The following is a 27,741-nucleotide window of genomic DNA, read 5'->3' on the forward strand; positions in this document are numbered from 1 at the left end:
AAATGTCCATTACAAATGTATACATTTAGTTATGACTTATTAATCATAATGATCTACACCGTAATCATTTGTTACTTACCTTTATCGATCACCTATTTGAGGCCTACTATTGAGGTAGAAGAATTTTGTTATTTGGGAAGTAGAATTACTAAAGATGGACGCAGCAGGAGCGATATAAAATGCCGAATAGCACAAGCAAAACGAGCCTTCAGTCAGAAATATAATTTGTTTACATCAAAAATTAATTTAAAGGTCAGGAAAAGATTTTTGAAAGTATATGTTTGGAGTGTCGCTTTATATGGAAGTGAAACTTGGACAATCGGAGTATCTGAGAAGAAAAGATTAGAAGCTTTTGAAATGTGGTGCTATAGGAGAATGTTAAAAATCAGGTGGGCGGATAAAGTGACAAATGTAGAGGTTTTGCGGGAAATAGATGAAGAAAGAAGCATTTGAAAAATTATAGTTAAAAGAAGAGACAGACTTATGGGCCACATACTAAGGCATCCTGGAATAGCCGCTTTAATATTGGAAGGACAGGTGGAAGGAAACAATTGTGTAGGCAGGTCACGTTTAGAATATGTAAAACAAATTGTTAGGGATGTAGGATGTAGGGGGTATACCGAAATGAAACGACTAGCACTAGATAGGGAATCTTGGAGAGCTGCATCAAACCAGTCAAATGTCTGAAATGACAAAAAAAAATCGTATTTTACAGTTTGCAGAATGGATGCCTTGGCTGTGCCTAAACCTGACATAATATCGTTGTAGTTTTTGTTGTAATAAACCTGATTGCGCAAGCCCCATTCTTACATTTCTTGCAGATCTCCTTTACACAAAATATCACTACACTTATAGAATCTCCTCCAATTAGTAGCATCGCTATACACATATATATTTTTTGATTCAGAGATGTATAATCACAAAAACGAATTGAATGTAACAATCCAAAACGAAAACCCCAAACTACCTATATGAACATTCCTTAGTATGAACTTTCACTTTCACTTTTTAAGTTGATTTTATGAATAATATAATGAAACTTTATGAAGGATGCGTTTTGTAAACTATTTCCCTGTAATTAATACAGCTTTTCTCTATACGAACTTTACTGTACGATTTAGCGTTTACACCCAATGTTTTTCATAAATTAAAGATCATTGCAGTTCATCGGGCATAATCTGAATTTAGAAAAAATTTCAAAGACTTAGGATTAGTATTGTAGTGCGCCTACTCCCCTTATCTCATCAATCTAGTTATACAATTAGCATCTCCTTACAGATAATAGTTGTTCGAGTAAAAAAATATGCAGCCAAATCGATCAAATAAAATTAATTTTTAGGTTTTTATGTTCAGTAACTACATAAAATTAAGATAAACAAAAATTACTATAAATTTCTAACTAAAGTAGGGCTCCTCTTCCTGTTTTTGTAAAAAAAAAAACAAAACTAGTATTTTATTAAAATAAAGTATTTCTTTTAATATTTTTAGTATTTTTAAAATTTTTAAATATCTCGTTATGATGAAATTTTAAAAATTAAGAGAAAAGTAGAATTTGAACATGCTTCTGTAAGAAATTTTTTCAAGAAAAGTTATTTAAAATTGTAATTTTTTTTTCTGTTTAAACTTTCGATACATGCGCCCATAAAGGAATTTTTTTTAAAATAAAGGATAGAGCCAGAATAACAGGAAAAAGATAATCAATATTGCCTGTCGCTTAATATTTCCATTAAGTTAATGATTTTCTGCAAGTTTGTTTATACATATGTTGTGTATATATTGAAGTGAAATTATTTTTTTGCAAAATGAGACTTATTTCTATGAAGTTATTTACGGCTACTTGTTTGGGTCCATTAATGCTAGTGAGAAATTGTATTCGTGGGCTGAAAAAATCATCTTATAATGTACATTTATCTAAATAAAATATAAATAATTTTAATTAATATATTCTATTTTAACGGGAAAAATTGTCTTAATTACTCTTTTTATATATTTTCAGTAAATAATTTAATATTTTGGACGTGAAAAAGTTGAAAACTTACAGCGTACTTTATTTTTATGATCTCAAATCGAAAAGTTATAATTTTCATTAAAAAAATAATGTCTACTCTTCAAGAAATAAATATTTCTTCATTCTTCGTACAATAACTCATCATCTACATGTTGTGAACATATTACTTCTTCGAAATAGAATCTCCATAAAAGTAAACTCTTAGTTACTCCACTTTTGTTCAGTAACATATACATCTTGATTATATTATACTGGTATAATAAGAAGTAGTATAACAAATTTCCACAATCTTTTTCGTATTAATTAAAATTTTCAGACTTGAAATATGAAAATATAAATTAACTTTTCAAATAGTTTTCTTTTTTTCTAAGAAAAAGGATATCGATTGAAGATCAGTATTATATAGTTGAGTACGGGTTTTTTTAAATTTAAGCGTTGATCTTTGGAACACTTGTGTTACAAGGAGTAGACAAATATAATTTTCCTTGCAGGGATTTTGTTGACATATTTTAACTTCTTTTCAAGGGAAAGCGTCATGAAGAAGAGGGAAATTTTTGTGATAGAAAGGTTGAGCTCAGCCGTTTGTTTACGGAACGTGATTTCTACTGACGAGCCAAGTGTCGAATATCTCTCACAGCTTCTCCTAGTTGCTGTGGCTTCCTCGCTAGAAACTCTTACATTTTTTTTTTATTTAATGTTCACACAGTATTTCTCCGTCTGTCATATCAAATCTAACACACTGAAAATAATATTTTATCATTTCATTTTTATTTTAGTTTACCTCATATTTTGATATAAAAAATTATTTTTCATACAATTTGGAAGTACGATTAATTTCATATAGAAATCGTAAGTATAAATTGGGAATATTAAATAAAATTGAATATTTATGTATAAGTATACAAATATGAATTCACATGTAAATCATATAGGGTAAACCTGGAAAAAGATTATGTACTTCAAATCTGTTATTTCATTATTTCGATACTCATTACTGTCGATTCTAGTATTTGTAACTGTTTTGATTTGTTAGCGTCTCATAGAAGCGTAAATTTCATTTATATAAATAAGTAACGCTGATATTCCTACAAAAACCATTATAAGTTTCTCACTACATTATTACTTTCAAATATTAATCAACATTCTTAACGATAAGAGAAATATAATCTAATTTTTTTTTTTAGTTTTATCTGGTTCCAGATTACTGTGCAGAACAACAGTATATTCCGTGTTACTAGCGCTAAATTAATGCAATTTGTATGAAATAAGGATTTCTGCAAGATAAAATACTGAAAAATCCTCAAAACCTGACTTTTTAAGTCAAAAATTTAATCTCTAGATATACATAATATCTGGTTTTTCTACTGTGTTAACAAGATGACTACTATTCATCGAAATGATTTGAGATTTGATTACAGTAAAAATACACTTTAATGTTTTATCGTTTAGCAACTGCACGTTTTACATAATTATTTCCTAAAAGTTATAGATCCCACAAATTGCAAAAACAAAAAAAAATGCTCGAACATCGTGTTGCCCGTGTTTTATGAAATTTTAAACATTTTTCTTCTGTTAAAATAAATTCTGAATAAAATAACAGAATAAGCTTTCATTTTGTATACTTAACCTTTATTTATTAATTTTTTTTTTTAACTTTTATTGACAGATTTATAACAGTTCAGGTGGCATCAATTAATAGAAGTTAAAATTTTCAGAGCAGAGTCTGTTTTTAGCTCGGTTTAAAATTGAAGTAGCTTTTATGATTTTTTTTATGTATTATTTATCAAAAGTATGTAAAAATGGATGATAAAAAAAATAACAAAAATTGCAAAATAAAACAAGGTTGTATGGTAAAAAAGTTTTTGTTCTATCCTGTTACAAAAAAGATTGGAATTTCGACAAAGTTTTTTTTTCTTTTAATATTATCATTTTTAGTTTAGGTTCCTATATAAAAGAGAAGATTTGAAAATTATTTTCACAACTGTAAAACATTATTTGCAAAAATACGAATATACAATACATTTTTCTTCGGTCGGTTTCTTTATATAAACCTGTGTTAACATTCGTAATTTTCAATTTCGATTTTCATCAGTTTTTATGTTCGTAAAAATGATGTATCATTAATTTTTTTTCATTTTATTTCGCGTAAAGGATATTTTACATATCCGATCCAAACAAAAAAGCGTAGAAGCTAGAAGCTAGAAGCAATATGTTTGAAATTTCCTGTGAATTATTACAGCATTAAGATATTGGATCGACTCTCTTCTTAGAAAAATAATATACGAGTGTATTATCACTTGCTTTTGCATAAAGTTATATTTCTGCCTTTTATCTGTTTTTTATTATTTTCTTGAATCTAAACAGATGTAAAATTTATCGATATCTGTGTATGCAGTATTTATTGTAATACTTTCATTTATTATTATTACCTTTCTACCTATTTTTATGTATACTCAGTGGAATTATCAATACTACTACTAAATCTGATTGAAATGTTTATTATCAGTTCTTAGAAAATTAACATAATTATGTTTACAGGATATTTTTGTATTTTAAATTTATAAAAACTGTTTTATTTAATAAATATTCTCTTTAAGATGAAAATAGATTTTCATAAAACATTGTTGTATCAGAGTTGCAATCATTAACATTACATTTTTATTATTTTATCAGTTATATGTATTTTACGACACAATATATAATTATTAAAGTTTTCTGACTTTAACCTAAACTAGAGACAGAAAATGATAAGTGATAAAACTGAAATTTTTTGATTAATTCGTTAATTTATTAAAAATTTAACAAAGATTCACGCAAATTTTTATACTTCCTCTAACATGTTATAAGACGTAGTTACAACCGCCTCAAATTACAATATTTTGGATTATCAGAACAAGGATTACCTGTATTTTTACATTTATCTCATCTCCTGAAGGTAAGGATTTAAAACAGTTATCACCAGGATAGTGCCTTATTTAGATAAAGCTTATAAATAATATTTCAAGTTGTAAATTTTAAAATAATAAAACTATTTGCTATTCTCCGTATCTCAGTGAAGTCTTTACGTTTCATCAGAAGTTCTGAATTAGAATCCTGGTCAAGTTTGGCAATTTTCTCAGACCCGAAAATTCATTTCTCATCGACTTTAAGGAGGAAGTTGTAATTTAGCATCAGCTCGTAGTTGCCAAAGTAAATACATATATAAATGAAATTAATATAATTTTTTAAAAACTGTTTTTCAATAAATATATATACGAGTATTTCAGTCAAAAATTCATTTTTAATTCTAGAGATACTTTATTCAAGTTGATTTCTTATAATAATAATAATAAGCTTTTTAATAAATCAAATTTTATCAATAATAAATTTATATTAATTATAGTCTATTTCAAGATAAAACGATCTTTAATCAATACCTCCTTACATCCTCAACAGTTTTTAAAACTTCAATAAAAAGAATTTCCTACGTATACAACCAATGCAAGATGTCAAAATCTTTCCTGGGATATGAAACAATGATACATATCCATACATACACGCGCGCGCACACACACACAGCATTATTTTCTTTTGCGGTTAGGCCAACTATGGCCCACGCAAATATAATTTCTTCTGTTTCCTTTTTCGTTTATCCCAGTATTCTCTCATTCTTTCCGCATATTTGGTCTTTCTCTCTTCCGACCATTTCACTTTGGGGTGATTCTTTTCCTTCCTCACTTTCAAACTGAACTTCGGGTTTTTTTTTAATCTGAATAGCTTCTTTTTTTTCATTTATCGTCCTTGGATCTCTAGGTTCTGTAATTTGTTCTTTATTTGTTGTAAGTACTCATGGTTGCTCTTATCTTCACAGAGTTTAACGAATACTTGTTTATTTAGTCCCTTTTCGTCCAATTTGAAACGCAGCCCACGAATTTTTTTCTTCTTCTTTTTATCGATTTTTTGATATCTTATATTTCTTCATACAGTTCTTAGCTGGATTTCAGTCTGTAACCTTCTGTAGTTTTCTGGAGTGTAGAATTGTTCTCAGTATTCTTCTCTCTATTTCCTTTAATAGTTCCAGGTGGGTAAGGTGTAAAGTAGAAAGACCACTGGTCTCATCACTGTGGCGTAATATCAGAGTTTAGTTCTTTTTGAGAGTTTTTTTTTTATTGTATATACCTTTGGTCTGGAAACATCAGTTATCCAATGTTTTTCTTCTCTTGTATTGCTATACTACCCGTACTGTTGTATTTCATGTATTACTTTTGTATTTTGGATTTAAGAGACTACAAATCGTATAGATTTGTAAAATGAAAAATTTGCTCGTGTATTTTTTTCATACCGTGGTAACTTGCTCTCTGTTGTAAAATAAGAGTCAGGAATACGGAAAAATGGTGAAAATTTCTTTTAACAAATAAAACTTGCAATGAGCGATTAAAGTTACATGAATTTCGTTTCACGTATTGAAACGTGTTCATATCCATATACTGAATGTAAGATTGCACCTTTTAATCATAAAATAAGCTTTTTTTTTGGAAAAAAGTGTAGCTGATGTAAGTAATTTAATTTAACGCCCTATATTTTATAAATTTAATGATTTAAAGTTTTTAATGTAAATTGTAAGGATGGTAAAAGTTAATTGTAAAAGATTTTTAAAGTAAAATTTATAATTGTTGTTATTAAGAAAATAATTATTACATTTTTTTTGTTAAGAACACTACGATTTCTATTTTGAGTATTGTTTACCTTTCTTAGCTTCATTCTTTTGTTATTTATTGACGCATTTATTGAACTTATTGTACTGGTACTACCAAGTACCAGTTTGTATCATTTTGTCTATGTATCATTTTGTCTGCAAAATTGTACTGGTACTACCAAGTACCAGTTCAATAAGTTTTGATAATGGAGTTATTCCAAAACGCGTCAACATTATAATAAAAGAATAAAGGTAAGAAAAGTAATCAATACTCAACATAGATAAAATGTTGTGATCTAATTGGTTTTTCATAAAAGTATATCATATGAAATTATAATTATAAAAATAGCCATAGCATAAACTGTTGGTAGCGATTACGTAACAGATTAAGAAACATTAAGATATGTGACATGATATGTGGAATGATTAAGACATGATTCATTTCTTTTTAAAATCCTACTTAATTTATTAAGATTGCAGAAAAGGTGAAGACAAAAAATTATACTCTGATTAACTATTGTCATAGAGCGCAATGTTTTTATACCGTAATATATAATTTATTTATAATCTCCCAAGACTAAGATTTATTTAATTTTATTTTTTTTTGTATAGGAGTCCATTCCGCTGTCTCTCTCAGTGTTTTCGTAGTTTTGTATTTGAAGTTGATGTATAGTAATTTTAAAAATATTATTTAAGCTGTTATTACTACTCTTTATTTACTTTTATTTTATTTTTCATTTATTTCTACAGTATTATAAATCTTATTTCTATTTTATTTATTAAACCTTTTTTTCCTATTCTATATACATTAATGTGAAGATTTATGTAAAAATTGTAAGTTTTCTTATATAAACTTTATTAACTTAAACTTATTGTACTGATTTACTTCAGTTACGTCCAAATAGATATAAATTATTGATTTTCTCCTTCACACTCTGTCATTCGACATTTGTTCATAAATTTTGCTTCAGTTAAAAACAGTTTTTAATAAATGAAATTTTGAATATTGACAACCGCAGTGTGTACAATATCGCAATAGTCGTGACGATAGAAATAGTCTAACATTCAGAAACATGTGAAACCTATTTGGTTTCAGTGGTTTGTTGGCACGCATCGAGCCAGTCTACAGAGCGTCCTCGATTCCCCTGGCTTGCTATGTCGCCATATATTTCCGGAACGATGCAGTTTTTTGACAGATGAGCACCGCGCCCGGGTAATTTATCTTCTGACTCTGCGTTCGACCAATCAAGGCGTTTCTATCTTCCTCTTTTAAAAATATTTCATGAATTGTGTTTTAAAATGTCGACCGGTGAAAAATTAACTAATATCAGTCGATACTGTACACGGGTTAAAGTTTTTATTTTATATAAAACTGAAATTTAATATCGATTAAAAAAATATTTAATCATAAATATAAGTGAAGGGCTTATAAATTAACATTTTCATATGACATACTTTTATTAAAATTATTTTAAGTGTAACTAATTTTAGAATAAATGTGAAGTAGCCATAAATCAGTGAATTATCAATTTACAGATTTTTTTTGTATTAAAAACTATAATTCATTATATTCTTGTTGCCAGTCGCATTATCGTAATGTTTTATTAAACTATCTCCTTATTAAAATAATCACTAATGAATCATCCTAAAAAATGTCACCTTTCTTGCGTTTGTGTGCGTGCGTACTCGTATGTTTAAAAATATTTATTCTTACCAAGTTTATTACTGTACTGATTTCGAACCAAGATTTTTTTTTTTATTTAACAAGATGTTATTTTCTATTATTTTAATTAGAATATCTCATTCATTTGTTGCAAAGTGCAAAATTCTGTTTTATGTTAGAGTTAAAACTGAATTTTTCACTTTTTTTTTTTAAACTTGAGCATATTTTACTTGTAATATATTCACTAGTTTACTATAATTAATTACAGCTTACAGTTTAATAAAGGGGATTAGTTTTCATTATATTTAGTTGTATAGTATTATAAGTAACTTATACAAAGTATGCTGCGTTAATAAATGTAGAGAACGATGTTAGTTTGTTTTATAGACGCTCGCTTTTCTATAAATTTTCGTTGCTTTAACAGTAAAGATATGTGAACTAGACGTTGCTTTGTAGAGGTTATACTACGCGTTTTTTATCTCTGAAGTAATCAATTAAAAATTATTGTACAATTAAATTTAATATTATGAAATCTAATGAAAAATGCGGAAATAGATCATTGCTATTGATCTGCAAAACAGTGAAATGCATATGAAAATTTTAAGTCTACATTTAACACAAAATCTAGGTTACGCAATTTTTTATGTCTATAGTCATAATGTACTTCTCCATTCTCTTTCACAGCAATTCATCTTTTGGGAATCTGATTTTAACGTCAGCAGATCGGTGTCTAATTTCAAATTTTTTACACAATTTCGAAATAAACAAGCATGTGAGCGGTTATTTTTATAACGTTACTGGAACATATTATTCTTCATTTACACTTACAGTTACATTTTTGGGCTAGCACTTCCGATAAATGAACATTGTACTTGCTTACACTGCCTCCCTAAATTCTTTAGCACTAATACAATAAACACTCAGTTTTTCTTTACAATCATGTAATAAAAATTATTAGTCATCCACCGAAACAAAACAAAATTAAATTAAGACATAATTGAGTACTTAATTAAGAACTCAAATTTTCTCAATCCTTTAGTTATAGATTGTAGAATTATTCATTACTACTGTTCTTCATCAATGCTGACACCAAGAAAATAATTATTTTCAACAACGAACAATTCGTTATATTCGTAGAATTTAATATGTATGTGTGTATTTGTGTGAACACTTCTTGCCTCGGATTTTGATTTCGGATTGGAATTAAACATCGTTAGAGGATTACAAAAGTACATCAATGGCCGCGATCGGCCGACGGGTTCACCTAAAGTGACCGCCAAGGTTAAAATTGTTTAATCATTATGCAATAACTGTAAGCTATCAAATTGGTTTACTAAAATATATAAATATCAATTTTTGTTAATCGAGTAATTTTGTAAATGATGGAAAAACTATTTTTTTTAAATTGAAAAAAAGTATCCCATAAAACCGCCAAAACACGAGAGAAATAAATTATATTAATTACGCGTATGTAGACAATAGAGATAATAATTTTGTTAGAAATTTATTAGTAATTGAGAGAACATATAATATAAATACAAATAATAATACTCGTAATACGAGTAAGATTGTTTGTTTTATAACTGGTTCATCCTGTAGTTATTTATTCTTTTATATTTACTGGGATTTATTTAGTTACCCAGAAAAAACAGGCTCAATTGTAGTAATTAAATTTTTTGTGATTGATGAGATATGAATTTTTATTGTGTGAAACAGTATCATGTTCGATTGGAATTCTAACTCTTGACTCTTCTGGATAAAGGCAGAACGATAACATTTCATCATAGAATTTGAATTCAAGTCTTCAGGCATTGTACTAATCTTTATGTTATGCATTACACTAGCTTTTAAGAAAATTTGGAAATAACACATACTACTTAAAAAAGTTTTAAAAATTATTCACAGTGAATGAATAGTAGGAAATGGTTTGTTAATTTAACCAGAACAATAATTATTATTGTTTAACAAATTTTCTTGTTTTTTTTTTTTTTTTTTTATAGTGCAGTTTGCATGTGAATTTTTTTTATCAATATTTGGATTTTTTTCAGTACTGTATCAGACATTAAACCAAGATCAATATTCTTACCGATATAATGTTTTCGTATAATGTGTAGTTACAGAAACATGCTGATTTTATAATAAAATTTTTAAAAAATGAAAAAAGAAAACAAAAAAAAATTGTGTTTTTCATTATAATACTACTTAGTAGTTGTACTTTATGCCCAGTAAAATAATATTACTATAGGGTTTTTTGTATATAATTTATAAAATAGTTCATTAGGATTTACACTTGGAGTATCCTCTATACTCTGGACTCGAAAGTGCAAATTATCTGTCGCTGTCCGTTTGAATTAATTGAAACAAAAGGATTTGCTGCATTCCAATGACTCCCTCTTTACTTATTAGCCTCTATATAATTAAATGAAACGTTTTCTACCCTGCAAATTAATAACCAGTTAATCGTTGTTTGATCACGGTCTATGTAATCGTTGGGCCTTTTTGAATCGAACAATACTATTAGAGGGGCTATCTATTAATACTTATTTTGTTTGTATCTTGGTTATTAAAATCCGGTTTTGTTTTATATTAGTGACACTAATTTTTGAAACGATTTGGTATTTATCTTTGAACAATATATATTACATCGCTACAAACCATTTCTATTTTCTGTTTTATGGTTGAGTTTTATTTATGGTTATTGTTATTTATTTAATGTGATTACATATTTGAATCGTTTTATTTGAATAAATAATTAATTAATATATTAATTAAAATACTTTTATTTGAATTGTTTTATGATTTTTCTTTTAGTATTAAATTTTTAAACAACTATATTACTATTTATTACGCGTTAGAAATCAACAGTATAATACTGTATTTCTTTTTTTTTCTTTTGTCGTTGTTTTTATAAAAACCTGTTTTTTAATCTATAGATAAAAACGTATTCTGTTTATGTTAGAATCCTAAAATTTTGAACTGTAGTGCATGTTAATTTCAGTATTATTAAGAAATGTTTTAAATAAATGCATATTAGCTTTTATAAAATTAAATAAATAGATAAACAATGCTAATACTCATGTAGTTATAAAAAATCTTCAAGAAGTGTTTAAAAAATTCTCATGAGGAAATTACTAAAATCGGTCGTTTGTAAGGCACTATTTTTAAAACTACTTTACTTGTTATCTTGCTGTTAAAAGCATGCCGCTAATACAACTTATGTTTAATTTATTGATAAACTTCCGTTCCTTGCGTGTTAGCTAATCAATTGCAGTGTAATTCTGTTAATAACGTTACCTCCGTAACTTTTTAATTCACATCCTAAAAACGAGTAAGGACAAAATCGCATAATAGCTGTACTAGTGTTTATTTAACAGTAGATTTTTGGTAGATTGTAGGTAAGTTTAATAGTTAGCAAATTAACTAAATATCTCGATTACATAAAAACTCCGTAATATTGCAAACTACATTAACTTATTGACTTCGGGTTTTAAAAAGTTTACTTAAAAATTGAATCGATTTCGAGAAATGATTATTCAATTATAAATTTAATCGTACTAGCGGCATTAAAATACATTTAAATCAAGTGATAAAAACAGATAAGTGTAAAAGCCGTTTATTTTGTATATACAATTCTTAGCAGTAAATAGATAATGAAGATCCAGTAGTGCTATAATTTTGTTTAAATTGATATTTATCATAAAACGGTTTTCTATCATATTTTACCTATAGCAACTTATTTGATCAATTAATCAATTTTTAATTCGATCGAGTTAGTTATAGGATAATAAATTAAAAAAGGTGAAGTAGGTCAAATGTTCATTATTACATGACATGAAACTTTACGTAAACTTTACATGTCAGTTAATATTAATATCATGTTGCTGTCATAAAAAATTAAAATACTATACAATTTTTCATTAAAAGAGTCGTGTGGAGTTTTTTGTTCTGTTTTGTTCTGTTCTGCGTCCGTTGTGTTGTGAATTGTAATGACATCATTCTTTTCTTTTTAATTTCCCATTTATTTTATTAGAAACGTTTTAAAATCATTTATTTTAATACAACGTACAATTATAGAATTATCCATGTTGAATTCGAATGCTGTTGCTGATTTATATTATACCGACACTTATTAATAAAAAATAATTAAATAACGAAGTTACGTTTTTCTGATAATAGTATAGAGTTTTATTGTTCATTTTTAATCACTATAACTAAAACAACCTTCCACTTGTGTAGTTGGATAAATAGGAAAAATTATTGGTATCAATCAAAAAATGACAATTTCATTTTTTTATTTCCTCAATTTCAAGACTGAAATCTTATGTACTTAACACTAAAGAAAGTATATAAATATGGATTTTAATCTGTATCATTCTTATTTCAATTTGTATAATTTTTCATCACATTATGTGTATGCTTTTGGTTTTGTAACTGCATTTCCATTTTCTTTCTTAGTGTAATTGTTTCATTTATTTATTGCCTCAGTTCCTAGTCCAATTTTTTTCTTTTAAATCTAGTTCTGATATATTCAATAGAATTATTTTTAGTGATTTTACAATTATTTTGGTGGATAAACTTATTCTTACTTGAATAATAATAATAGTGATGTGATCGAAAACCCAACAATAATACCCGATAATATTAAGTGAAGTTGTCACGGCAATTAATTAACTTTTTGGCAACACATTTCTCACATTATCGTTTTCATCCTTGCATAATAGTTATGTAATAGCATATATTACTATTTACAATGCCTGTTTTAATATTATTTTATATGTTAACAATTATGTTGATATTTACTTTGACAATCGAGAATTTCTGCATCTTTCTGAATATAAGTAAGAATTTGACATTTGTAAAAATTGTTACCTAACCTAACTATTGTGCTGGGATGAAAACGATAATGTGAGAGATATTTTGCTAAATAATTAATTAATTACCTTGAAACACTAATCACTTCGATTATCAAGGATCATAACTATTTATCCATGAAATTTTTCGCTACTCTTTATTATTTCTATTGTAACTAATAATTTTTTATATGAATTATTTATCGGTAGAATTTTTCTGGCTAAAAATGTATCCGTATAGTAAAAACGCGAAGCTGCTTTCACTGAAATTTTTTTAATAAAATTTTAATTTAAATTAGTGATATTACATTAATCTATGTAATTATTTGTCAGTTTATACGTAAAACTATGTTTTGATTGTGTTAGGTGGCGACATGGATGCCGTTTTAAATCATTCTGATTTTTCTATAAAAGGTAAAATATGTTCCATTTAGTTTGGTAGCTTGAGAATTTAATACATTTATTTTTTATTTGGTACTCATTTAATAATAGGTTATATAAATAGGTTGATAGGTGTTGTATAAATCGGGATTAAAATAAAAATATATTTATGATTTTCAGTTCATCAAAAACTATTGAAAATAAAACAATTTAATTTTACATAAAATAATTTTATCAGAAAATTCAGCATTATCATTTCTAAGATTTTCCCCTACTTGATGATATTCATAACTTAGAGTTTAATTTTTTTCAAAATTAGAAGCCCCTTTTGCAAATATTATGTTTTCTTCATGCTATTTGTTTAATTAACAGGTTCTATTCATAAGAATTTTATATATTTACATTTTAATTATCTTAAAATTTGTTACCTTTTAGTTACATAACGTAATTTGTATTCTGATATTGATTATTTTTTTATTTTCTCTACTATCTTGTTTCAGTTAAACCAGAATACGTGAGGTTAACAAGAGATGATGGAACAGAAGTTAACAATTCTTCCTTGATCGGACCGCTAGTTGAAGGAGATGAGATTATTCTTAGATGTGAATCTGGTGGTGGTAAGCCAATACCTTCTGTAACTTGGTGGAACGGCACGAATCCCATGCAGGGTAAGTAAATATGAACTAAAAACAGCTTTTGGTTAGATTTTAGTTAATTATTTTTTTATTAATTTTACAAAAAATATGTGTTTTTAACTATACGTGTTATAATTGATTAGTATATTAATTTAAGCTTAAACCGACCTTCAATCTCGAAGTAACTTATACAAAAATTTAATTAATAACATTTTGGCGGTAGTAATTATTGTTTCGATCTTAAATTCCTTCATTCCTGTGATGCACAAAAGAAATACAATAGTATAAATTCAAAAAGATAATTAAATACATCTTTCTTTAAGTACTGACAATAAACGCGTTTATACTTCCAACATTATAATTAAAATAGTAAAGACGTGGAAAAACACGAAAAGATTGCATAGAAAAAGGTTAGCAATTTAAACATAGAATAGCATTAAATTAATTTCTAATATTGTAGGTTCAAATATATTAGTAAGATAAAACAACAGGAGAGTACTAGTAAATTCCATACAGAAAGGAGGTTAATGAGTTTTATTCCAGAATGGGTATTAGTAACTAACTCATTGTTAACCCACGTTCACAATGAGGTCATCGTTGACAAGAATTAATAAATCTGCATTTCAAAAGATTCATTTATTTAGAAAATGCTTTCAAAAATTTTAAATAACTGTAATAATATAACGAACGATTTAAATTAGAATTAACTCGTTTAAAAAATTAAATCACAGAAATAAAAAAAAATTTTACATCCCTAAAAATAATCACGCCACTCTTTTTATGAAATAAAATAATCCTCGCGGCCTTTATAAAAATCTGATACAAAAAATGTGTACATATTAATTTTTTTCATATAATGAAAAACTGTAAAAATTGTTTATTAGCGAGGATAATTAACAATATTACATAATTGAAATTATTCAAATAAAATGAAATTAACTTTGAATTCTTTTGATAAAAATTTTAATATTATATGAGAAAGATTAATACATGTGTTTTGCTGCATGCATTGTAATATTTTATCATTATATTTATTGCTTGGAATTATTTATTTTTTAATAAATTAGTAGAAATGTCTTTTGAAAGCAAAACCACTGAAATACTTGATTTTTTGTACATTAAAAGCTGCGTTATTTTATTTTCATCATGTCATTATCGCACGTTTTAAAAGATTTTTAAAGTTTTTTTTTTAATATAATATTAACATTTCGGCACGAACTGTTTTTTAATTGTAATCTTTACTTTATATCACATTTTTAGATAAAATAAATAAGATACTTTAGCTACATTTTAAAATATACGCCATGTTGGAAAACTGATTTCAGATACTTCAATATTATAATTTTAATAACCACCAAAAGTTATAGAAACTTCCCCATTAAGTATTAACGTCTCAACCTTTCATCTGGTAGATTCTGCGTTCAAATTCCCCTCAGCCTTAGCATTACCTAGAAAATTTCCCCTCCATATTCCCACACTCGAACGGTGAATTAGTCATCAACAAAAAATATAAATGCTTTTCTCTTCTACGATTTCACAAATAAAGGAAAAGCATTTCATATGTATTTATAAACGTTATGTTCCACAATATATATATATCAGGTGTCCCCTGGACCCCTGACGCGTTGGTTAACCTCCTGGTTGTGATAAACTTTCACATTTACATGCTAGTTCAACCTCCAGGCGCTGATCTCTGTTTTCTTTGGTTTCTTGTTCGTGAAAACTGTCTACCTTAGCGGCCCTTAATGATTCTAGTGAGTCCTACATTCGATCTCTTCTTAGAGAAAATAATGAAAAAGATTGAAAAAACTGCACTAAGAAAAATAGATAATGAAAGGGGGCCTTATGTACGAGAAAAGAAAAAAGATGAAACTACGAAGAAGGAAGTATACTGACTAAACAAATACTTGGAAAAAATTAAATTATTAAAGATTAGTATTAACTGTAGTAGGGCGAATATTATTCTACTTCATTATAACCAAATCACCCGGTTCTTATAGTAGTCCTCGCAAACCATCATTTCCAACGCTATGAAAACCACTCACGTAATACAGCACCAATTTGTGCACCCCGCATTTAATGTACCTTTAAATTTTTACACACCTTTCCCAACCTATACCTGTTGTAAATGACAGCACCTACTTGTTTGGTGTACCTGGTATTATTACAAGCGTCTTCATTGCCAAACTATACGCCATCAATATGGCTATGAATATCATTAAGTCAAAGCATCGTCACATCCTTTTCTGAAGCGATTCATGTAGTACACTCCAAGCTTTAGAAGATCTGTGTTTTAGACACTTTACCGTCACCAAAATTCATAATACTATCCCTGAGTTCAATAGTCACAAGAAACAAGTGAATTTCTGTAATTTCTGCTGGATCTCTAGTCATGTGGGAATCCTGGATAACGAATGTGAAAATTCCGCTGCTAAGATGCATGTAGGCAACCGTCTTTCACCACTCCAGTTACATTAATTCCATTAAACATACACTTCGAAAAAGGTGATAAGATGACTGGACTGCTACAGTGGATAATAAACTCCTACAAAGATACGGTGTTACCATGGGACTCTTCATGCACAAAAATTCACCTGGAGGAAGTGATCCTGGTAGTGAACTACTTACGGATGCCTGATGTCAGCAGAAAACTCGCCAATATGCGTACGATGCAGCTGCCGCTTGACTGTCCGCCACATCCTTGTGGACTGCGTATGTAATGCGACCCTACGTCGCAAATTTAAATTACCGAGGGACATTTGTCGCATCCTAGGAAATGATAAGAATGTAGTTTTAATTTCTATTTTTAATTTTATTACAATTTTAGTTTTAACCTTATTTTAATATTGAGGAGGGGTTTTATTTGTTAATTTTTGACCCAGGCGATGATTTTCGCCACAAAAAAAAATTCATTACATCTCTGTTACCATGGTGACAGAAACATAAAGGAATAAAAGGATTAATTTTTTATTAACGGATATTTTTAATTCACAATTTCACCTCCAAGGGGGCCAGGTCCTCGTTCTATTGCTTCAAAAAACCATATCCCCTGGGATATCACAATTGTATCCTGAAAATTTGAAACTAATCGGTCGGTTGTTTCTCGCCTGATGCTGTTACAAACAGACAAACTTTCGCATTGAACTTCAAGATGAGGTTGTAAAAACTAAAAATAACATTTTACACTAGATTTTAAATAAGATATGTTTTGAATATAAAAGCTGCAGTTTCCTGTTATTATGCATTTAAAAAACAATGTCTTTTTTTAAGAAATCTAATTTGTAAAGTTTTCATTAACTTCAGTAAAGCAGGTCATTATTTTTTTCTAGCTAATGGGATTTTATACTTACGTTAGAGTTAAATTTTACGAATTTCGTATCTTTTATTTTTAACTTAGTATGATTTAATAATTATTTTATTTTTGTTTTTACATTTTCTTTTTATGTCAATAATTGTAAAAGAGTATTTTATTATGTAGGAGGTAAAAATAAAACTAATATTTCTAAATTTACTTCATAATCAAATAACTTTATCCAGCTTTTAAGTTCTTCTTCCTGCTTAACATTAAATAAAGAGATTGTTAGTTCGGTAAAAGTACAATTAACAAAGAATGAACCTTGGCACAGTGACAATGGACTGAAAGCCTTTAACTAATTCTGAAAATTAAACTATTTCTCTCGCGCAACATTTATTTGTATTCGAAGTATAAGGAGACTGCCATTTTACCTGCTGTTCTTCCAAGTTTAATGAAGGTGTATGGGTTGAAGAGAGGTTAAATGTTGCCTTTACATAGTTGGTGTGGTATAGGGGACAAGGAAAAGCGAGGTAGCTACTCACTTTTACCATCCCAGACCGGACCTCCTTGCCAATAAATCTTGTCCTGAAGTAGTTGTAAGATGTGTACTCGACATTTGTACATTTTCTATCTTAACTGGAGGAACAAACAATTAAGCTAAGTACATTCTCTCTCTTTCTTTCGCGCACGCGCGCGCACAGAGAGAGAGTGTGTGTGTGAGAAACCATCTCTTTCTCTTTTTCTTCCCCCTCACTATTTGTCTTTCTGTTATTTTTTCTTACATTACAGTTCAACCATTTCTTCAGACCTCCAATTTCGTTTATTACTACCAATAAAATTTTCACGTAAGTGGATGGAGCAGTCTGCTGATATATTAAAGTTCCTGGGTTCGATTATATTTTTCATCACTCAAAATTTATCTACCAAAATCAACTGCTTCGCAAAACACCAATAGAAAAAATTGCTAAAAAATTAAATTAAAATAAAAAATGTATATATTTTATGTAAATACGTAAATATAAAAATATAAAATATATTTGTATGTTTTTAATATTGTTCGGTAAAAGAATTGGGACCACCGGACTGGCCAAAAGTATTTGTTTTACATCATTATATTTCTTGCAATAACTTTTTAGCTGGTAATTATCACCACGAAAATTTTGATGAATATCGGTACCTCAAAGAAAGCTACTCTAACTGGTGCCTCTTATACCTTTCTAAAACATCAGGCCTTTAGAAGAGTGTGGGACAGATATAGTAAAGAAAAGCTCAATGTGCCGCTTGTTACGAAACAATATAACGATGTGAAGTTGTTAGGTGGTTGTAGAAAAATACAGAAGAAAATATTTTAGTTTTTGTTTTTAATTCATTAAAACCGGATTTTTCGTTGTCGAGATAACAGGAAGTTCATTTAAAGCGGATAATACCTTTGTGACGTTTATTAAACTCTTTCAGATTTTTCTTATACATATCCAAAAGACAAATGAATCGAGCTAAACAAGCTCACTTTAGACAGATCCATATCAGAACTAAAGCTCCGATAAGCTATAGCTCTAACAGTCCAATAATATGTTCTAATTTTATTGGAAAAGACAAGATACTTATTATGCAGTATCCGATTACTAGAGCAATGTAAATTCAGTTCTCTTACTGTTAAATATGTTATTTTAGATTACCGATCCACCTTACTCGTTGTTTGATTGATGCTTCTTACTTTTCATATTTTCCAAACCTGAAGAGTAACGAGATCTCTTCAGTTTTTTTTTTTTTTACAACTGGAATCTACTTTTTTCTGGGATTGATGTTGGTGAATATTTCTGGTATTTATATAAAGTTTAAATTAAACCCACCCGTAATTTAAATGCAAACTTTTTTTTTGTTGAAGGGTTTTATTTTATTTTTGTTTTTTATTTAAAGAAAAGTAATAGAATTTTTTCAGATTGATATATTAATACAGTAAAATATTTATTTAAACTCTCCTCGAGTTAAATTATTTCACCGTGACGTCTCATTAGGCCTTCTTTTTCCTGTTTTAGCCTCCGGTAACTACCGTTCAGATAATATTTAAGAGGATGAATGAGAATGATATGTATGAGTGTAAATGAAGTGTAGTTTTGTACAGTCTCAGTTCAAACATTCCTGAGATGTGTGGTTAATTGAAACCCAACCAGCAAAGAACACCGGTATCCATGATCTAGTATTCAAATCCGTGTAAAAATAATTGACTTTACTAGGACTTGAATGCTGGAACTCTAGACTTCGAAATCAGCCGATTTGGGAAGACGGTGTCATTAGGCCTACATGAAATTAAGAACATTAAAATGAAAATATTTTCAGGGAAAGTTACTTAATATTTTTTTTACTATAATCTTTCGATAAAGTTAAAGTCTACTCTCCCTCTAGTATTCCATCAATTACAATTAAAAAACAAAAAAAATGAAAAAAAATTAAGAGACCTTAGATGAAAACATAGAAAACCGAGGAAATGATATAGAACTGCTAATTTTGGGAATATGACCTATTTCACAGAATTAATAATTACTTTTTGTTGGTTTTAGGATTTTTAATCCTTGTAGTAAAGATTGAAAATTTATGCTAATTAGATAAACATTATTAAAGTGAATATTAAACAAAATGGCTAACATTAACATGGTAAAAAGAGATAAACATTCCTAAAATTTTTATTGCTGGAATCGCTTTTACAAAAATATTTGTTTAAAAACTTTTTGTCATTGGTTTTATATTTGATAACTTAAACACTAACACGCATCATCATAGCTCCTCTTATACCTATGTTTGCATACACACTCCAAAAACAAAGAGAAATACAGATTCAATGTTAAGATTAAACATTCTTAAAGTTATATATCGGTATACAAATTCTATGGTATCTGTATAGATGGTACATAGTTGTAGATTCTATACATTTTTTTTAATCGAATTTCTTAGCGTGTTTCAGTTAGCGGATTTCAAAATTTGAGAAATAAAATCGGGAAGGATTATTTTTTATTCCGTTGTAATAATTTCCCCTCCATTACAAAATATAACGGCAGAGATATTTAAAAAAATGTATTATCTCTATGTAAAATTTTTAATTCATTTGTTCCTCGAAATTTTATCGCTCTCTACAGTTCTGTTAAAAGCAAAGAAGAGAATATTTCACGGTTATTTCCCGACTAAAGCAATAAATTCTTTCGGTGTTACACCGGAAATTGCTTATAATTCTACTTCGGCCAAGAAGTTTAGGTATAATTTAATAAAGTTTATAATATCTTAACCTAAATTAGAAATACGTCTTATTAGCATACATTTACGCTGTAGCTAGGGCGTACTTAAGAAATTAAGTGTGATCAAGGTGGTGGTGGTCTGGGAGGGATCTGTGGCCTGATTAGGGATTAGTTTCCCCACAGAGAGGGGATTACTCTGAATTTATAGCGACTACCCACACCACCTAATAATACTTGCTGCGGTCAATATTTCACCCTAGAGTTTCCTTCCCCTTTTCTTCTTGTCACACTTTATTGTTTACTCATTTTTCTATTGTGTTATAGCGTCTGATTTTATACCATAATGTAGCTTACAATTAAAATGATTTAATTTTGATTAACCTTATGGAATAATTTTTACAAAATTAAATATACACAATTAAAAATTTATAAAGTAAAATTGATGAAATCTAAATATTAAAATTCTTTGTTAGTTTGATCGGTGATACAATCAGGTACTTGAAATATAAAATAAACTGATAAACAAATTTGATTAAATAATTATTTTGTGCTTAAAGAGTTGGCATACTTTTCCCATCTGCTCTGAAATCAGTTGTAATATATATGTGTATATATATATATACTAGCTACCCGCCGCGGCTTTGCCCACAAAAATTACCTCAGAACCTCTTTGTGTGTATATATTTATAAAATTAAATAAATTAACATTTTCCTAAATTAAATCTTATTTTTTCAGGTATACTGCCTAGCCTGTTGTTTTACCATTGTTATAAAGAAAACTATAAACGGATATTTTTCTGATAGGTCCTAGTAATGTAAACCCGACCTGAAGCTTTTATCCTGTTAAGACCCACTCTCTTTTTCTGCTTATTAATTTATAAAAACAAACTGTCTCGTTCTTCTTACTCTTTTGTAAAAGTAAATAAATGTTTATATTCAGCTAGGACAATGGCTTATTTATTACAAAATATGAACCAGCAAAGTTAATATATAGAGTAATTACACCTTACTGAGGTATTACATAGAAGCGGTTAATTATTCGAACAAATCCCTTGTTATGGTAAGATAACTCGTAAGAATAATTATACTATATATGAAATCTTGCGGCCATTCTACAATTAAAAAATTCACCAATTGAATTTTTTTGTTGTTCATGTAGTAATTATTACATTAAAAGATTAAGTAAATTAAACAATAAAAATTAATTTACACTAGTTTTTCTCACTAGAAGGATATGTCTATAGTATTTGAATAACAAATATTAAGGGCAAACAGTTGTAAACAGTAAACAGCAAACAGTTTGTAAAAGTGGACTTATTTATTATTAGTATATTGTGTTAACTGCATAAAAAACAGGAATATACTGTTATAAATAGTACTTAGTGAAGTACCTGTAATAAAATTAAATTTATCTTTTTTATTTTATTTATTATATACTATGATCTGTATGAAAAAATAATATTTATCTTACTTTCATCCAATGGAAATATTATTAGAAGCGAAATATGAACTTGTTATTTAATAGTAATTTTATGCATTAAGTTAGAAAGAGTTCAATGTTCTTGATTAATGTAGTAAGTAGTACTATTAAGTTATGTAATTAAATTCCTAAAATGCATTTTACGACATAGTTTCCTATGTCGTATTGCTAAGATAAAAAAATAATAAATTAAAAAAAGTTCATTGCTGTGCATGAATGTACTTACCACATAATTTATTTCTAAATTTCTTCTTTCTGTCATAAAACTTAGTAGGGTATTTCTTTTTGTATTCATCTTTTCTGTAATTTTTTTCTTGTAAACCGGGTATTTTTCCGGGCGATAACTACCTCCATGACGCTTTTTCATAGAACCTGTAAAAAATAATTCTGAAATTATTCTGTTCAGAATAAAACACGCTTGAAAAAATGTAATTAAGAACTGCTTGCCCGATTTTTCCACTTATTATTTTTTTTAAAAACATATAGCAAGTGTATTTAGTCTATTATTTTCGTTTCTATAATGTAAATAGTTAATAAAACAATTTTTATGAATTCAAGTAAAATTCTAAGTTAATTTTTCATAATCTCTTACACTACACAATGTTTACTGTGCGCGATCTGTTAAATATAGTTCTGAATTGAAATATGTAATGTCTTATAGAGGATTTAAATGGCCTGATTTCTTTTTTAATTATATCAAAACAACATACACGTTTCTCAGCAGGCCTTTACCGGTATACTGCATTTTCTTCAATTTTATAGAATTCTTTTCAATTATTTCGTAACTCACATAAAGCTTAAAGCCCGATTACAGTTACTTCTTTATATCAATGTTGTTAATCTGAATACCTTTAAACACTAAATCTTGTCATTTTAAACATTTTCCTACTTTAATTTCATTGAAAACAAAAACCTTTTGAATAAAACAGGATGTATATATTTATTACAAATGCATACGTTGTTCACAGCGGAAAACTTGATGCAGATCACGTTGCACTCCAGTGTAGAGTTCTTCTGTGTAAGAGAGCCTTGTTAAAAAGTGCACTTTGGAACATAATAAATCTTCTGAAAATTCCACCAGTGGAATAAATGTCTTTTCAAGTTTCTTCTTGTGTAATATTTTATGCTGTGAATACTTAATGGGATATGATTTGAATTTTTGAATTTATATTATTTTTTTATCGTTAATTTTTATACAGTTAATCTGTCTGCTCTTTTATTATTAACGTTAAAAACAAAAATTGCTTTCAGTTATTTAATCTATTTCAGAATTAAATATGGAAACAATTAAAAACATCGTTAAAGATTAAATGTGTTTTTCGGACTTGTGTAAATAAAATATTTACAAACGTTAATGCACAATTTTAAAATTTATTAATTAAAATAAATTTTATTATTTACTAATCATCTGGATAGATTTTTCATATTTACAAATGTTAAGGCACAATTTTAAAATTTAATAATTTAAATAAACTGTATTATTTACTGATCATGTGGATAGATTTTTCTTGATTTAGCTAGCTTATTCTCTAAAAGTAAAATATTATGAAGAGATTTCCAGATAAATTCAAATCTGGTACACTTTTCTTTTATATATCAATTTTATTACTCTTTAACGCTTAAATTAACTCTTGGCGGTTACCTCACATCATCTGGTGTTGCTCCGGTAGCAAGTCCTTTTGATAACAGCCTCGTAAATGTGTATTACTTTTTTTGCTGAAGCACGTTATGCGGTATCGCGTCGTCGGCTTACAATAAAAGTACAGAATTTTCATTCTGTTGGATGAAGATGTGGCCGAAATTAAAAATCTTTTCAAATTTTTGAGGCCAGTTATACTTTTTGTTGAGATTTGGTATTTAACATTTGCCTATTATTTCCCATTCTTTACACAGAACCCTTTACATTGTTTCTCTAATTTTAAATAAATATCATTTATTTATTTATTACATTTTGTATGACTATATGCTAAACGAATTTCTATTTATCCTTAATGAATTTTCACATCGGTTTACCTTTCAAAATTTTCTTGATAATGGGTAGTCCCTTTACAACACCTACGTTATTTAAAATTTATTTCCCGTCTGGTACTTATATTACACTATATGAAGGCAATTAACTGTTTCTTACTTTATCTTTATTGTGATATTTTTTGTACATTATAAAAAATTTATCTGGTTTTTTAATTTATATATAATTTTAAAACAGTTTCTTTTCCTGCTCATTACGTTTCCCATGCATTAATAATTGCTTGGTCATTTACCTTTGTATATGTGTATGTGTGTGTTTGCGTGCGTGTGTGTATATGTAGAGAGAAAGAGAGAGAGAGATTTTTATTTCTGGTTGAATTATATTTATGTAAAGATGTGTATTTGAAAATATGAACATTTCATGATCTCCGTGGCGAAGTGGTAGCGTCTCGGCCTTTCATCCAGAGATCCCAGGTTCTTGCAATTTTACCTAGTAGATATTATTTGTTGTATTACGGGATTAAAAAGGCTTTAAAATTTACTTATTTATTAACGTTCTAAAATTCGCAATAAACATATTATTTTATTTCAATCAAACCTTCATCAAAATTATAATAGGTAAATAAATTCCAAAAAGTTCAACTGTTAGCAGGGATGAAGAAAATACAAAAATAATGAAATTAGAAAATACAAAAATATGAGTTGTCTAATTATCCGACCTTTCATTCTGTAAATGAACAAATTGAAGGTGACATACATTTTAGGCTTATATATATATATATATATATATATATATATATATACATGCAGGAAATGCATATTATAACATCGCGGTTTCTGTGTTACTCTGTTGTCGGAAAGGTTTTGAAATAATTTTTTGGATTAAAATAAAATTTTGTATCTTTTATTTTTCATAACTAAAATGAGAATATTTTCAAAATAATTCAATTACACACACACACACACACGCATACATACATACACACACACGCGCATACATACACACACACACACACACACACACACACACACACACACACACACACACACACACACACACACAAACTCTTTAAGATTTTTTAAAGTTGCAATAATAATAATTAGGTCGCAATTTTAATTAATTTTTAAAAATTATTAAAAAAAATGAATTTTAATTTCTATGATGAATTAATGTAACAACCTGTTACGAGGATAAACTACACTTGACCTATTGTTGGCTGAATGCGCTTGGGAAATATTTTTTTCTAATCGGAGATTAATTTACGGTTCTCTCGCATGCGTCTGTGTCTTTTCTAAGTATATGTGGGGAAACGAAGAATAAGTTTATTTGAAAGTCATCGAGGGGAGATGGTCTGTCGTCCGGGCAGGGGAGTCCTTTTATAGTTGCCGGAACGGTCTCGATAACAGGAAGAATGAGTAGTAGTAGTAATAGTAGAAGAGAAGTTTTCGTTTCGGATTTAAGAAATATCACCTTTTCGTGCCAAGAATACCGAGGGTCTTCGCCGCGCCACCCCCGTAGCGTCGAGGGACTTGCAAATTTCTTTCGCAGCTTCAGGCCCCACTTCTTTCCATTCGTTCCCACCCCGTCGCATTTTAATCAGTCATTATTTCTAACGGTCCCTTTGTCTCCCTGCTGTGACGTCACAACCCGCCTATCGGAGTCGGTCGCTTGTCTCAGGCTCGCTGCTTTCAACCTATTTTACATTCAAAATAATATGGTGAGCACCTTTGAGAATTGCACCTCAAACTTCATCCGTCTCATCTCCCGGCTATTCCCCGCAGCTCCTACTCCTGTTCTTGCATAATGCAAATATTTTACGACAAGCCACACTTTCCAGCGAAAAGTTATTCTTCAGAGATTACTTTCGGTTATTACTCGGTTAATAAAAAGTTCCCGACCCTTTTTTTTACTTTTATAATAAAGCGTATTTAATTCTGAATATTACACTTAAGAATTTTTCCGTTTAAATCTCCCTTACTTGCATATGATGTATATGTTGCACTAAAGGTGTGCATACATATTTCAACATTTCTCCTCTTATACCAATGCAGCTATTATTCAACTGTAACTTAAAAAAAAAAAGTTACATTTACCTTCCTACTTTAAAAAAATGAGATAGAACTGCTCACGGGCGTGTATTTACAAAACTACAATTTTCTAGAAGATTGCGATTTGTTTTACGATAAGAAAAAGAAGAATTCTCCATATTAAGCGGAATTTTTTATTATATTTTAAAGATTATATGATAAAAAAACTCTGCTAATAAATTTGTAGTACTTTAATTGCTGAAATAGTCATTAAATTAAAGTAATTGATTAATGACATAATTTATTAAGTACCTGGAGATTCATGATTCTATTGCATATTTATTATCAAGAGAAATTTAATTAGTTTAACCAATTCAGTTTTTTTAGTATATAATTAGGATTTAAATATTAAAATTTGAATTTATACTTTGGTAATAGAGTACACTTAGAGTACACTTAAGAGTACACTTAGAGTATACTTAAGTACTAAATTTAGCTGTCGTTTATTCCAGTTCCTGGGTGTGTATATAAAAAACATATGTACCAGTTTTTTTCCGACTTATCAGTTACTTAATTAAAACTAAGATTTAAAAGATTCCTAATTTACATAGTAATTGGAAGATTTTTTTCATCTTTCTGCCTGGTATTTGATTTGTTTAAAAATAATTACAATTGGGTTTTTCATTGTGTTTTAAATGATTTGATAAATAAAATAATTAATTTGTTTTGGCTGACTGAAAAAATGAAACTTTATAATTTAATTTTTTTTTCGTCAATCAAACTACTTTTTATGAATAAATAAAATCTTCATATTTAAAGTAGAAAATTTTTTTTGCATTTTTTTACGATAATTATTCGAACTTTTTCGTTGTCATCATGATTACTAAATAACTCTCAAAATAGCTTTCCCCCCCTAAATTTCAAAGTAGTCTCGAATTATTTATAATTTTAGGTTGATATATATATATATATAAATAAATTCTCAACAAAAAATTGTTCTGTGTTTTATATTTAAAAATATATACTTCATAGTCTGTATTTGTAATATCATCATTTTAAATAATAATAAACGTATTATTAAATTGACAATGAAGTTTTATTAAATTACTGAATAAAAATACATAATACTCATTTAATATTTGTATAAGTAGGTAAAAGTTATATTTTACAGGAATAAAAACAAGCATAAGAATTATCTTTTAAATGTTATTTTTTACAAGCTTTTATCGATTAATATCAAAAGGTTTGAAACATTCATTTATATTTTTAAAAATAATTTATATATATATATATGGTCTCGTCAAATTGGAAAAATCTTGAATAGATATCATGTATTTTTAATTACACTCTTTTAAAGATTTTAATTTACTAGCAACAACAAGGACCGTAAACCTAGACTACATTAACGGATTTTAATTAAACTAATAAAAATTATTACTACTAAAAAGTTGAAATAATTTCTAAGTGAGTTGCTACACAATATTGTTAAATTTTCCGCAGTAGTTATTATTTATTATTCACTAGCATTGAT

At 28.0% G+C, this 27,741-nt stretch overlaps 1 protein-coding gene across 13 annotated transcripts in view; it reads left to right on the forward strand.

Moving 5' to 3' along the window:
- Window positions 1-27,741, forward strand: part of nrm (neuromusculin) — a 797,795-nt gene that overhangs the window by 360,702 nt on the left and 409,352 nt on the right. For all 13 annotated transcript variants that reach the window (XR_012755069.1, XM_075355520.1, XM_075355516.1 and 10 more), the window contains exon 5: window positions 14,078-14,245. Coding sequence is in view for 12 of the 13 variants with exons in the window: in XM_075355520.1 (XP_075211635.1) it covers window positions 14,078-14,245 (168 nt within the window). In the remaining variant the exon portion in view is untranslated. The remainder of the gene's footprint in view (window positions 1-14,077; window positions 14,246-27,741) is intronic.

Source organism: Lycorma delicatula, chromosome 2, assembly GCF_047948215.1.
Source record: "Lycorma delicatula isolate Av1 chromosome 2, ASM4794821v1, whole genome shotgun sequence".
In the NCBI taxonomy this organism is placed as follows: Eukaryota; Metazoa; Arthropoda; class Insecta; order Hemiptera; family Fulgoridae; genus Lycorma; species Lycorma delicatula.